Source organism: Pieris rapae, chromosome 15 (assembly GCF_905147795.1).
Source record: "Pieris rapae chromosome 15, ilPieRapa1.1, whole genome shotgun sequence".
In the NCBI taxonomy this organism is placed as follows: Eukaryota; Metazoa; Arthropoda; class Insecta; order Lepidoptera; family Pieridae; genus Pieris; species Pieris rapae.
In genome coordinates this window covers 7238941-7255023 of record NC_059523.1, presented here as the reverse complement: position 1 = coordinate 7255023, position 16083 = coordinate 7238941, and the positions used below count along the sequence as shown (strand labels likewise).

At 30.0% G+C, this 16083-nt stretch overlaps 1 protein-coding gene across 1 annotated transcript; it reads right to left on the bottom strand.

The window, feature by feature from the left end:
- Positions 1 to 186: 186 nt before the first annotated feature.
- Positions 187 to 6469, bottom strand: LOC110992791 (cytochrome P450 6k1). The gene is made up of 8 exons (XM_022258754.2): positions 5968 to 6469; positions 5019 to 5174; positions 4352 to 4536; positions 4016 to 4170; positions 2775 to 2893; positions 2233 to 2338; positions 1275 to 1523; positions 187 to 750 (listed from the first exon to the last, which is right to left on the bottom strand). Exons 1-8 carry the CDS (start codon positions 6328 to 6330, stop codon positions 593 to 595), a joined length of 1491 nt encoding a protein of 496 aa, XP_022114446.2. The 5' UTR covers positions 6331 to 6469; the 3' UTR covers positions 187 to 592.
- Positions 6470 to 16083: the final 9614 nt, after the last annotated feature.

The following is a 16083-nucleotide window of genomic DNA, read 5'->3' as shown; positions in this document are numbered from 1 at the left end:
ATGAAAGCCGACATTCAATTTTTGCCTTGGTTTTCTGATTATGTTGTCAAATAGATTAACAAATGGAAGAATTGAATCTGTTTTAATTATAAATCCCATTATATCTTATTTCTTTTGTGTTTTTAACCAGAACATTATAGAACGGAATCAGTAATTTTTAAGTATAAGCGAAACAAAAAGAAGATATGACTTTTTAATAAATTGTATATATTATTTTTACATACATTGCTGTAATAGGTCCACAGAATCGGTAAAATAACAATTAAGTAGTTTGTAAGGTTTGTGTACACAAAAATTAATATACCCTAAATACTTGAATCTTACTCAAGATGCTTTTCACTATACCTATGATAAGTTTATTAATAATACAGGCCGAAATATATTACAATACACACAATCTTTTGTTTTTAGCTGTACAGCTGCTACTTATATACGAGTATCTAAACTGGTTATAAAAGTTACCGCTGAAAATAGTTTTTGAATAGTCTTTTAATAAACACGTTATCGTCGCTAGCATAAATTATTTACGCACTTACAATGTTATATATGCTATCACGGAGACTGTTAAAGAAATTTCGTTTTAATAAATCATTCAACGAGGAACAAACTTAACGCTTGCGCCGTCAATAGGAGCCAGTACAATGCTATATGGGTCCCTTTTTAGTTCATAGGGCGTGATTGGCTCAATTCTAAAATTGTGCACAATTTGAGCCAAGGCCGTTTTTAATTGTAGCATTCCATACCGTTTACCTAAAAGAAAAAAAAATACATGAATTTATGGAAAACATATATTGCATCATGCTATCAAACATTTCCCCAATATGAAAATTGTAATTGTTTTTAAAGTAAATTATTTAACAATTAAACTAGTCTTATTGGTACTAGACTTGAATGTTGTATTAATTTTAATTATAGCATTTAAATTCTTTGAATAAAAAAAAAATGTGTTCATTACACGCTTATGAAATCATAATCGTCAACCCCACGAAGAAATAATATAAAGTTCGATATATATGGAATGTGAACTATGGTGTTATGCTTCTTACAAACATTTTGAAAAACAAAAAAAATTGGCGGTTAAAAAACTGGAGAGTTCTTTTACTGTTTGATTAGAGAAAAAATGTAAAATAAGAAGCATTTAGTATGTATTTCTTTTTTGACGTTCATAAGTGTACATTACCTATATGAATGAATGATTTTAAATTGATTTGATTCCATTTTCTCATGAAAATTGTCTGTGATTTAACTGCATACCTTTAAAGATATATATTTACCTATACAAGACCGATGCCCTTCGCCGAAAGGCAGGAACGTATAATTTAATGCGTCGAATTCTGATGTATTTAAAAACCTTTCTGGACGCCATTCATTCGGTTCCGGAAAGAATCGCTCATCATGATGAAGAGCAGCCACATTTACCATGATTGGAATTCCTTTTTCCAAGACTATATCATCTGTTAACTGGTAATCATTAAGAGGAACTCTATCCAAGTGCTGTAATGGTACACATTTTCTTAACGTCTCTGAAAATTTGGAATTATTGGTTAGTATCCTGAGAGATGCGTTAAATCTTGAAAATGCTTATAGTCGAATTAAGTATTAAAACCAGTACTGATGATAATTTGTTTTGGATACCACAATTTCTGTTAACAGACACAAAATCACAATGAAGAATTGTTGCTTAACCACGTGGAACATTCCATAATTTTTATTCATCCCGTTAAATGACGCGATGAGATACATTGTGTCAATTTTCAAAATTGTAGTGTGAAGTTTTCTTACATATTATTAATTACTGTTAACTATAATTACTAACTCCTATTAAGCATTTCTATGAATTTTTGTGTTTCGCATTAATGTTGTATTATTATGAATAAAAACACTCTCTCTTAGAGTATAGTTAGTATATAGAGCATATTTTTAACGTTACTAAAGCACCAAAAAACAATGTTCGAATATTATTCGTGTAGTAATTTTAATATTGTGTCAAATCGACGTTAATGATAAAAACTATGAATTAGTTTTTAGTTTAGGGCATTGAAAATAAATTACGCTAATGTATATAAACTAGAATCAATTATATTGTTAATACAACTCGACGTTTAGTCCCTAAAGCATGAGGCGCTTTTTGCCTGGTGTTTGAGGGTCCACTCCTGAATGCTAAGTTAGAGTTTAAAGAAGTTTTACTTTAATATGTATTACTAGTACTCGTGATATCATATTAATATTTACCGTTGATAACTGCAATGAGGTATTTCAATTCTGATAATTCAGTGTAGTCGAGAACATTCTTTCCAGATTTACGTACAACATCATTTATTTCATTATATAGCATTTCCTGTAAAATTTTAATTAATTTATATAGCATTAAATAAAAGTAGCAATTTATTTGTTGTTGATAAAGAAGAGAAAACGAAAACGCAATCAATTATCGCTTTAATATTACAAAATTTGACTTCAAAAAGAACTAATCGAATATGTATATTACGAATTGGTAATGGTTCTACGTATAGTTATTTTTTTTTTACAATTACTTTGAATATCAAATACAAAACGCTAAAACCCGCCTAACCAATAATTATTATGCGTCTAATACATTAGCGTTACAGCCCCATATATATTCGCCATAGATTTGGACAGTTTTTTATTGGTGAACAAGAATTTAAACACACGACATCAGTGTCGACATTCGCTCGCTCAAAGTAGTAGGATATAATGTCTATTAAAAATAATAATAATCGTTGACGGAAACGGTGTTCTTCCATATTTAATACCTGTTCTTCCTTATGATATGCCAACTCAAAAATTGTGTATGTAAGTGTGACAGTGGTAGTTTCAATAGATGCCATTATAAATGCAGCTGCTTGGGACAACATTAAGTTTTCACTTATATCTAAAAAAAAGATAAATACAAGATAAACAGGGTTATTTTCTTTTCATTAACTATTCTTCTGTAGGTTAAGAAAATTGTAAATACTGTATATTTGATGGCTATGATTAATAATAAAGATATTAACATTACTATTAAACTATTTTTATTTATTACCAGTTATCAAAATCAAAATGTCTATATAACTTTACATTGCAGTGTTCTAAAGACGAAATATATTCAACTATATTAAATTAATACAACTTATAATAAAACACGTTAAATATATAAGCAATTATCTCATATGGAATTAACAAGAATTCCCCAGAATTGTGACAAAGTAATTATAAATTTAAAAATAAATTTTACGTCAGTAACAAGTTTTTGAATTCTTCATTTCCTGTGTGTATTGATAAAAATTAACCGATAAAAACCTTTAATGTAAGGAAGCTGTTATATTATATAAGGTTTTATATAAACACTGCTCAAGTAAACCCGTAAAGTTATTCTTTAATTAATTAGTTATTAAACTATGTCAATTTATAATTTATTTATTTATTAACAATATACATATGGCAAACTTTAACTAAACACATTACACAATTGAAATAGATTTTTGTACAATTACCAGAAAACGTTTTCCGATACATAAATTAAGTTTTTATTATATATATAATAAAATAAAATATATATATAATTTTTTGGCGAAAAGTCAAAAAGACTGTTAAGCTGCGAGAGTTAGCATGGGATATGAGCCCGTTTCCACTGCAGTGAACGAGTCTAATACACAGCAAAAAGATTATGTATCCGGCGTTGGTAATAATTTTCGGAAACAAACAATCTTAGAATCTCTTCCAGCGAGAATGCGTTGTTAATCTAGTACATAATAATAATAGCCTTTATTTCCAAAACTTAATTATAATATATTACAGTTTCATTGATTTTGAATTAAGAAAAAAATACACTTTAACATTTAGGAATAATCATTTGCTTGTTATGTTTTGGTTTGTCCACCCTTGGACATACCAAAACATATATATATATATATATATATGGCTTATATATATATATATATATATATATAAGCCTCTTCCATCCGGAGGTAGAAAACTAGTATATATTATGAGTGGGTAAACAATTACTTACCATCATAGCCAATAGCTGAAAATTTATCCTGCAATTTAAGAAAGTAGTCGAGAAGGTCAGTGTTGTTTTTCTCTCCTTTTGCTTGACGTAGCTTCACAACTGACCAAAACATCTTTTTAAATATTTCTGTGGCAGGTCCCGAAAAAAACTTCATCCTAAAATATTATTAACTTTACAAAGTAAATCAAAGTTGTATTTTTATCCAGATATAAAACACAATTACTATATTTACTTAATTCTCTATAAGTAGAACATTTCACAATCGTTACTTCTCATAGATTTAATGCTGCAATCGCTGATAAAAGGACCAAGTGTAAGAAATATCAAAAAATATACCTTAACGCTTCTGCTAGACTTGGTATAAAGAAAATCGTCAAAATCTCCAAGCCTCTAGAGAAATTGCATTTAGTAATGTGACTAGTGATGTCCCATAATGGCGATTTCTCTCCCTTCAATGTACTCAGGCGAATGCCAAAGACGCTAAACGCTAGAGTGTCTGTGACGTACATGGTCATAAGTTTCTATAAATAAATAGTATTAATAAAGTTATATGTTTAATTTTTAATTTAGAAAGACGCTAAAAATAGGACGTAGAACTGCTTTGTTTAAATTTAGAACGTAAAAATAACAAGTTATATTAAAATAATAACAAACTTGGTCAATATAATTGATAATACATATCTTAGTCGGAAAAAAGTAGTATTGCGTACTTCGATATATCAATTAGAATGTTATCTATGCAGTTCAACATACAGGTCATGATAAGACTGCATCGGTACTTAATAACTTCAATAAACGATTGCAATTGTGATTCCGCTTTTGTATAATATAGATTTAACATTTGGCGATTTCTGTACACCAATAAATAATGGACATAATTTGGCTTTGGTGCCTTTCTGCTCCAGTACTTTTTAATTCTAGGTTCTGAAGGCCGTGTACGTAATTGTTTTAATAAAAATAAGCTGTAGTTAATATGAATTAAATTATTATATTGTAAAATTACCTTTATATTAACCCGTTTGCCTTGTTCGACGAAGTCCCTTTGAATTTTTTCCTTTAAGTCCTGAGCATTGATATTCATTAATGTTGTGACCGTTTTTAGACGAGCTGTTGTGAATAGTGGAGAGTACGCCTGCTGTAGATCTTTTCTTAAACGACCCTGCGTACAAATGAGTATTATTATTTTTTGTCTTGCATTGAAGTGAATTAAGTGAAGGCCTGATATTATTGCATATATGAAATTATTATATTACATAAAAAAAAATCGAAACAAAAAAAAATAGTTTTACCAAACCCCGTATACATAAAATAACGTAGTACAATATACCTATATATTTAGTAATTAAATTCCACTTATTTATTTTTGTATTTCTAATCATAAACTTTGTAGTAGTAGTTGTAGGTAATTGTCTTTTCAATTAAATGAATTGTTATCTATATTAAAGTAATATAAACTTTATTTATTCTACTTTATAAATAAAGTTTCTATTAAGGATATTATTTCGTATATTAATTAAAAAACTTGTACTGTAACAATTTAAAACTAAGATATTTCGTCGAAGTGACAAGGGAGAGTTTATGTATTTTAGGAGATTTTTGACCTCCTCGCATGTACGCGATTTAGGTAATACTTGAGCGCTCCACAAGCTACAAAGATAAAATGAACAAATAAGGTATAACATAGCCATTTTTTCCTTATTTCTTTAAAAAAATCCTGGAGTTGTATGCAGGCGGCTAATAAACTTTAAAATGAAATATAATTATATTCAAAATAAATTATTAAATATTAATTTATTTAGCTTTAAGCTTTAAGCTTTTTTAATAAAATCAAATAGTGATTTTTTAAAAATTTAATAGCTTGTCATAAAATATTGGACATAATATACAACTATCATTGAAAGTTATAAAAATTTAAAGAAAAACATTATTCGCATACTCAACCGTTTGCTCACCTTACTGACAAATAAATTAAGCGATCCAATGGGATCACCAACAGTCCCAGAATAAGTGAATCTATGTTGAAAACAATCTGCATCAAAAAGAACCTTCTTCGCAAGCTCCGGGGACTGTACCACCAGACCTGGCTGAAGCCCCAAATATATTCCAACGCAGTCTTCAGGAAATTTCTTTTTCAAATCGTAAAAGTACTCCCAAAAACTCTTTCTCATGAAAAAACTGAAATTACCAACAATAAACTTTGGCTCTTCGTGCACTATGCCCCGGTCTTTCCAATAGTTATATCGTTTACGAATTGAAAAGTAAATGTAACTACATACAGCAATCACAAATAATGTAAAAATGCACAAAGTCAACATTATGCGCGACTAGTCTTCATGAATTGTTGCCGTAATATAATACTATTCTAGCTAATTTTAAAAAAAAACCTGAAGTAATTAATAACTTAACAAACAAATATTTTTATCGCACTCTGTCAACCTTGCTTGCCTTGCGATGTCAAATTGACTGGCGTTTTCGTGAATACGGGCATATTTTATATTGCATGTGTATAAAGCAGTATACACATGCAAAATTATAAGGTGCAATTGAAACTTTTTACAGAGACCCCTACATTACTAGCTTATGTAAACGAGAAGCTAAGCTGCAGGGGAGATCGAAATCTCCCCTTTCCTAAAAAAGGATTTTATTAACTTAAAGGGTTGGTATCTCTCATCGGACTCGGGCGACAAATACTCTGGAAATATCTTCATAATAATTATAGGCGAGTCGAGGCCCGCTGCCCAGCGTTATCTCTCGTGCTATTATCGTGCACTAATAGTGACATATTTGACAATGTTGGAGCCGATTTTTTTCAGCTGCGAACTGTGATAAAGCAACATTTCCGGTAGCTCATCTCGGGATACCCTAATGCCAGTCTGATCTCCAGATCGCACCCTGGCACTTTCAAAAGTAGCACAGTCAACAAGTAAATGAACCACCGTTTGGTCGGTGCTATCGTCACGATACTGCCCGTTAAGCTGACCAAATAATACAATACAATATTATAAATAAATAGATAATTATTGGTCTCAACATCCGTAATGCACTGAGACAAGCTGAGGGTAGGGTGGTGTAGAGGCAGAAAGTCTACATATTGCTTAGAGCTTTCCAAGACCGACACAATCTTCAGTAATGTAGATTACGAATAAGAAGAAAGAATTGTTTAGGCTCATAACCCAATTATTTTCTTTTGACTCGAATTTCTGTATCAACATATTTAAAATGCATCTTTCATGCAAATAATTTTAATCAATAATCGTATTTTAGTCATCCAACATTATGAACTTGATATAGGATAAAATAAAATACGATTTACCTTAATTAGGATGTTTCAATATACCTAATGATTTCATTAATTTCTATGATTATCTATTAATAGCCCAACAAGGCATTGAAAACAATAGTTTTAATAATTTTGCTTTATACTGTTATTGCTCCTTCTGGGATTACTTTCACAAAAACCAATTAGATATATACATTAATTTTTTAATTCATAAGAAAAATTAAGATGGTTTCCATGTCATTTGCAATTAGCGGTTCCTGAGAAATGATGAGGTGAAACTAATTCAGTTTGAATGTAAATCAATTGAATAATGACGACAATGGTTAAAAGATCAAACTAGAAAACTAATTGATTAATTATTTTGTATGAAAAAGAAACTTAATAAGAGAATTATAACAAGAATTTGTTTTTTTATTTAAATTCACCACAGTCTTAATATATTTTGTTTTCAAAATTTATAACATTATAATGACATCATTCGTTTTTGTTGTTGACTTTATAAAAAACAATGATATTTCAATGTCGTTTATTTAATTTCCCTATTTTTTATAACTTACCGAGAAACAAACTTAATACTCACACCATCAATTGGGTGCCAGTATGGGTCATTTATAAGTTCGGCAATACCGGTTTGATTCTTAAATTTCGCACAATTTGGACTAATGCTGTTTTCAATTGCAACATTCCATAACGTTTACCTAAAAAAAGTATCACATACAAATTTATAGATACCTTGCGAACTTCAAACAAAAATAATTTCAAATCTTAATTACTTTATAAATAGTATGCGGAAAGCTATCGAATGGTCTTTAGGAGAAAATGTAAATTTAGAACTATGTTTAAAATTGTAAATTCAATTGTATACGTACAGTTGTGTATTTATAGGATAAACGTTCTGTCTAGTATCAATCTTTTATGATTTGTCAAAAAATCTAGTTAGGTGGTTACATCTTCACGTTAGCCCCATATCCTTTTATGTGCCTTTAATTTTAAAGATTTTTTTGTTTGTTGCTGCATCAAAATACCTTTTCATACTTTTTTTCCAATGCTAAAATATTGAATTTTAATCATATAGTTTCTAAAAGTTTTACTCTAAGAGCAGTGATTGCCAATAACATAGTATCTGATTTATTTATTTATAGTATATTAATAGCTCTGTTGAATTATGGTATCACTTAGCAAAACTTACACGTTACAAACCGTCAATTATATTTTAATCTTTTTTATTTTAAATTATCTTTATACAATAAAATGCAAATTATATTACATTTGAATAAATTTTGCAAAAATTTTGCAGGTAAAAATTATGTTGCTTTTTTGTGCTCATAAAATCAGTTTTATTAAAGTATATTTCTTACCGTTAATTACTGCAGTAAGGTACTTCAATTCAGATAATTCAGTGTAGTCGAGAACGTTCTTTCCAGAGCGACGCACCGCGTCGCTTATTTCATTATATAAAATTTACTATAATAATACATTTTATGTCACCAAAAAGCAATTACATTCATGTTTAAATAACAAATGAATTTGGTAATGTATTAACCACAATATAATTAATATTGTAATTTTTACAGAAAGCATAGTGAATACTACAAAATATTGCACGGCAAGGACTCTTCGGCAGTACTTCAGTACCTTAGTTTCAATGTGCCTGATGGGTACGTCAGAAAGCGACATCGTCCGCCGTTACTTCATGTGCCCACAGTTTGGCCTAACCTTCTGGAAGGGGCACATCATTTAGTTAACGGACCATTTCCATTGTCCGTTAAGTGAACTGGCAAAGGTTCTGTATTATTTGTTAGTGCCTATAGTAGTTTGTCAATTTTTTGTATTTTTTTCCTAATTAATTTCACATGTTTGTTCTTTTTGTTTCATATGTAAATTTTTTTCACTTATTGTTCACTCTTGTCAATTTGGGTTTTGTGTTAGCAAAAACAAATAATCTTAGAGTGTTTTATCCAAATAGCTTACTAATTCCACATAACTTTAAAAACAATAAACAAAAACTTGTAACAGCCCAAATTGTTCTAGAGTCTAGGCTATATTTTATATTATCTACGCAAAGTATTAGGGAGCGGACCTATGAGTGGACCTGGACCTACCACTAGTCCCGGAATAAGTGAATCTATAAAGAAAACAATCTGAATCGACAAGAACGTTTTACTCCCGGGACTATCGACAAACTTGGTTGAAAGCCTTAATATATTACAACACAGCCATCAGGAGATTAATTTTTCAAATCATACAAATATCGCCAAATGAGTTAAGTTTTCCACAATAAAACTCGGGTCTTCGTATACTATACACGATCCTTCCAATAATTAACCGCGTACGAATTAAGCAGTAAATATAATTGCTTACTGCAATGATAAATAAGATAAAAATACATAAGGCAACATTATTCACGTCCACCCTTGTTCAAAGGCCTTTAAGTATTAATAAAAACAGTTTTTTGAGATTATGTACGTATAATATTTACACTATAATTAAAATTGATTTTACTTATAAAATCAATAGTATGCTTTAATACGTTGTTGTCGGCTAGATTTCGTTTTTTTATTTGCATAATACATGTTGATTCGGCGACTATTAATTTAAGATTGAAATATGCATCAAAGACGTAAACTGCATATAAACTTTAACGTAATTTTAGTCCTTGATTCGAATGTAAGAAACTATTTTTTTTTAAATTATTGTTAAGTAAACCATATTCCATTATAGAAATATTTTATTTATTTAATAACACTTCGTTTTGATAAGTAAACAGGTTATATAAGTTACTGGGCAACGGGCAGGAAAATTTATATTTTTGTGTTTAGTGATAAAATGTGAAGTAACTAAGTTATTATTGTTTGTAATATATAAATAATGACCGTTTTAACGAACGAAAAATCTCATTTCCCATCAATGCGCAATGCGTTTGCATAAATTGATAGAAACATTAGTTAAAGAAATTCTAATATAAAATATGATTCATATAACCTAAATTAGACTAATTTCTCTTCTATATAATAGTAATCATTATTAAAAGAGGCGGGAATTATAAAGAAGTATGATATAATTAAAACCTAAGAGCTGTTCTACAAAAATACCGAGAGAGGAAACGAATGCTAAGGCGCATTGTCTGGATTCTGATGACGCCTCACGTAGCACCAATATTGATTTACGATCCTTACACCGGTATCAATCTTGTGTCAGCGAAATTATTTGCGCTCGCAATGGAGTGGGTAAATTGATTGAAATTATTCGACATTAAATATGTGTAGTAGACTCAATTGTGTTTCTATGTTAAAAGCTAAACGTTTATAAAAATAGAAGGCATACCTAGTTTTAAATGGATTTTGCAGAAAAATTACGAAAAAACACTAACTTATTTTTACTATTAACTTTCGAGTATTGCTTTGGTTAGGAACTTATTAGTCTTACAGCAACACAAGGGTAAATAAAAGGGCTATTTTAATATATTTGTTTAAAGGCCGACAACGCACTTGGGAGCCCTCTGGCAATGGGAGTTTTCTATAAGATTTTTTTTTGTATTTTTCTATGTTGTTGATTTATCCATACTACTAAATGATTTTTTCTTATATCTTTTATTATTGAAACAATGTTGGTAGCCCCGCTATACCCCCAATTGTTAAAAGTTAAATTTTGATACTTAAAATTAAAAGAACATATTTTAACTGACGAAATAAAATAAAGCATACCTACGATACTAAATTAATTATATACGTATAAACGCATATCCACGCCGGTTTTCGTTCGCGACAGAGAATTAGACTATAGGACTTACAAACTATTCTCATCTCTTTTAAGCAAAGTTACACTGTCTAGATAGTGTAGTAGATATTTGTAAGGCATTTAGTAAAAATATATTAATTTTGATTGAGTATACATTGGTGTCATTGACTCATAAGGTTTTGTTAAATAACAAAACCAATCAAATTAAGAAACTAAAAATTAGTGTTATATTTTAGGCTAAACCCCTAAATACAGAATATTACCATTTACAAGTGGCCCGCCATATGAAGTCTGGCGCAATAAAAAATCTAATTTTCTTATATTGACGCTGTAGCCAAATGGAGGCAATATCGAAGTGCTGATTTGTCGCTCCGGTGAATATCGCTCTGGCGTTGATTCAAATCGACGAATGCGCCCGGTGAAAATTGAGCTTGCCTAATTCTTGTTACAATTTCGTGCTGTTTACTTAACCACAAATACAGAGAATAACTAATTAACTGTGATATATTTTATTACGTATGCAGTACTCCTACAGCTTATATTTAACAAAGAACCATTATAATAACTATATTGGATGCATATTATACATTAATTTAAATATTTGAACATTCAAACTTAGGTATATAAACAAAATTCAATTTATTAAAAAAAAATATTTCATGTCATACCAACTGCTGGCAGAGGACGAAAACTAAAATAACGCCAATTCGATGTTGATAAAAATATCAGTTTAAGAAGTGCATTTACGCTGACTTAGGCTTAGACTTATCTATAGTTGTCTATACTAGACAACTATACATTAGTTGCCCAAAACTGGTGGTGTCTAGTGAATTACCTCTACTGATATAGTGAATTAAAATATTTAATTTAATCTGACAGCAGTTAATTACATTTATTAAAAACGAATGGTATTACAGTTCGAGGCATATTTATTTCACTGTAGAAGATAGATAGAAGAATTCAGTGGTGCACAGTCGTGGTTCTAACATATGAGACGTAAAGTTGCCTGGTTCCAGTCCTTCGTTGTTGGCAAACCCCAGGTGCCGAAGAGCACACTTGGATCGTCGCTACTTGTACAAACAGCAAAGGAGTACAAACGGTTGAATATGGGTTCATTGAGCTGTTAAATATTCAACTCCTGGGCCGTGCCCTTCAATAGGCCGCATTATTATTTAAAATCAAGGGTTTGATTTTATACGGTGTCCAGTGTCCAGTCTGTATGAAAAAAATTGTTGAGATTTGCGTACAATACGCGCATCGCGCATTTGAGTTATGCTTAAATAATTAAAATCCAATTAAAATCGAAAATTATCTGTCGAACAGACTGCAGGTGTGCTCATACTTCTAGCATGTATTATATCGTATGACCGATGTAGAGGTATTTAATTTTATGCTTGATTGTTTTTTTCTGATTTGAATAGAAAGACAAGCAGGCCTTAAAGATAAAAAAATATTTTCATTAAGTCATAAAAACGCGAACAAATAAAAAATAAAGGTTAACGACCGAGGTTTGAAGGCGATTTAAAATTAATATTTAGTATTCATCTTAGTTAATCCAACTTAATTTCTATGATATTTAATGTTTTCCTAAACCATTTAATTTATTTGAAATGAGAAATTCAGAGATGTTTCAATAAATTGAAAGTTTAATCTTACTAAAGCGGGTTTTTAGACGCATTCATCAAGCGCTGAAGGTTTTTCGTATTTTATCATTATTTTTTGCGTTTGCAAAGGCAGATGACGTTGAGGCATGTGGAAGATTAATCTAGTCTGCGGGCAGATGTTGCGGTGAAATGGGGGAACTGGGGGGAAGGGGGGTTAAGTGTCCGCGTCATTTAGTTCAGCATTATATCAGGCTTGCTCGACGCGTTGAAATTAAATCAGACTCATTCCACTGATTCATTGCAATCATTACTCATTATACAATGCTACAAATTGCTTGTATAAATTTTATTTGCTATTGTACAAGCGGTTTGATTAAATTGACCCATTAAGCCTTTGTTAAGGTAGATTCTATTAAAGTACCAAGTACAAAACAACGCAATAGTATTGCTGGAATTATGTTTTGTTTGACCAAACATAAATTAGTTAGTTAAGTAAAACTAATTTTTCATACAATAAGTTGCGCGCACTGTTTAAAAGGTTTTTAAATACAATAATTATTTAGCTTATATGACATGTATTTTTTTAATCGTATAGAGATATGGTAGTTTTTCATTAGTGATTTTACAGTTATTGTTAATTTGTACAGTTTTCAAAAATATTTAAGTAACTTGTGATAAACTAAAAAATTAAAATCAGCAACAGCGAAGTGGCAACCATTTTGTTATTAAAGTCCTCAAAATAGTTGACAATATTCGTAACACCATAAACAATACAAAACCAGAACTCGCGTCAAGTGAATAACTTAGGCGTAATTTCTAAAAGTTATTATTATAATATAACTTCTACAATTAGGTAGGTAGGTGGACTCATTTTCCGCAATTATACTCATATTGGTCCGTTTTGCGTAAAGTCTAATTTAGCCAGCCTAGCGCCTTCCAGAAGCACAGAAGTCTTCTGGGCACTTCACAGGCTTCATTATATAAAGCATTTTTTGTTGCGATACAATAGAAAATTAGATCAAAATTAGAAAAATAGTTTCGAAAGAGCTCTTCCAAACACTTTAATCGTAAAATTTACATCTAATTAGAAGTTCAAGGAAACTTTGACTATTAAAAATAAAATATTAATAACCCTACTGCATTGGATTTAGGCCTATAAAAACAATGATGTGCATTGCAAAATGGTTTTGGCTTATTTTAAAGTGATAAAATCAAATGAAGTTTCTTATCTTATTAGTTTAAAAAATTGTTTAGAGTTATATATTATATATATATATATATATATATATATATATATACTAGCAGACTCGGCCAAGCGTTGCTGTGGATAAGGTTTTTGTTATATTACATAGCAGTAAACTATTCAAGGGAAAAGGTAGGAGAACTTATGTGAAAGGTAGATAGCTTATGTGAAACGTTAAAGTTACTTTAAACAGCGCCATCTGTTAGAATTGTATCAAATAATAAACAAATAATTTGCAATAAAATAAAATTGCGACTATAATTACAGATCTAAACTATCCTTTCTCTTAAGTTGGTGCCAGACTGCTCACGATATGCCAATTTAATTTAAAATCGGTTAAGTAGTTTAAGAGTCCATCGCGGACAAACATCGTGACAAGAGATTTATATATATTAGTTAAGATAACCAATATTTTAAGTAGTCTAACGACTGTAACCTTTAAAACAAGAAGAACATCACCACTGCTAATTTGCGTCACATTGTTGACGTAAAATAATTAATAAGTATTGAAAGACATTCTATATAATTTCTAATTATTTTATTTGTATTGTTTTTCCTCTTATTAAAAGGCACGTTCACAATAGCCCCGTGGTATTTTACCATTACCTTGTCGGGCGGTAATACATAACAATCCATGAAATCAACTCTTATACTTAGGATGTATTTAGTTAAAAATTAATATGACATGAAACACTTGTTTATTTTTTAACAAATTTCATTATTATAAAAGATTGCTAAATATTAATAGTTAAGTAGTCAATGACTTAAAGAATATTTGAATAAAATTTGTCGATTTTGACGTCCTATTTTGTTTATATTTTTTCCGTTTTCTTTGGTGCCTCAGTCCCATTGGTTCATGCGTGCAATGAACTTTTATCGACTTTTCAATACAAACGTATTTATTTTAAATATCGTTTTTGAATTTTTTTCGTTCAGCCAAATAAACCTATTATTACAATATGTCAATTGGGTCAGTGACGTATCCAACAGTTTTTGCAATATGACTTTTTCTTTAATGGTTGAAATGGGTCAAACGTAATGCATACAAACAGATAGTAACCAAGCATTTGTGAGGAAACAAAACGTGAAATTCTATTGCAACATGACTAAAAATTGAGTTATAATATCGAAACGTATTTTCGTACATTTAATAAATTTACTATTAAAAGAAACAAAATCTTCCGTATCATTATAGGTAGTTATAGTAGAAAATTGTATTTCATATCTTTTAAACTATCCCTTTTTTTCGTTAGTGAGAATTTTAGTAGTTATTCGTAGGCTAGCCAAGCATTTAAAAAATATAAGGGCCTGTTTCACAATGTCCGGATAAGTTCCATATAAGCTACTTATTACTTATTTGTAGGATAAACAGTATTTTTGCGTTTCACGACTGTCATATAGCGCTATTTGTCATAAAATTCGAAGTATCTTATTCGGAATTTTTATCTTTCGATTAATTTATGTGTTGCATTACTATTTGGCACTTTATCCATACATTGTGAAACAGGCCCTAAGTCTACCTTTTTAATAACATTTTGCCATGCAGTTATCAATAGGCAGATTAAATGATATTATAGAAACGTCAAAGACATCTCCTAAATTTTTCTTTATACGTACATAAAAAAAAAAATCTTCTTGTACTTTTTTTGCCTTTTTAGAATTTTTTGAAAAGTTCAATAAATCTGCACACTTACTTAAATCCATATGAATTACACAGCAAAAAACTGAGCAATTCCTCTGACTCAATAATAAAAATTGCGACGGGATTTAAACCGAAGACCTTTATTAGGAGTAAAACTATAACATTTATCAAATGGTGGGCTGTGCGTGTGTGATTTTGTAGTATACTTTGCATTTTAGTACACGTTTTTCAACTAAATAAAATAGAATATTATATTACGATAGCAGCAAAATCCCTAAATAAATTTTGATAAAGCTCGTACTTTAAATAAATATTCATTTGTAAGTGAAAATTCGCGGTTCATGAAAATGCTGCATCGCTCAGCGCACGGTCGTTTGTGGAAATGATTTATTATTCAAGTACATCCACAATGCGCAGTAAAAGGCTATATTGGAGGGTAGGCAGAATTCACTATTGCATCTCGTTGTTAGTTGAATACTTATCTCGGTATACAGTTACTATTTACGGTGTTATTTGGGGACCGAAATTGAGTATTTTATACAATCTGTAACAATTTGCGAT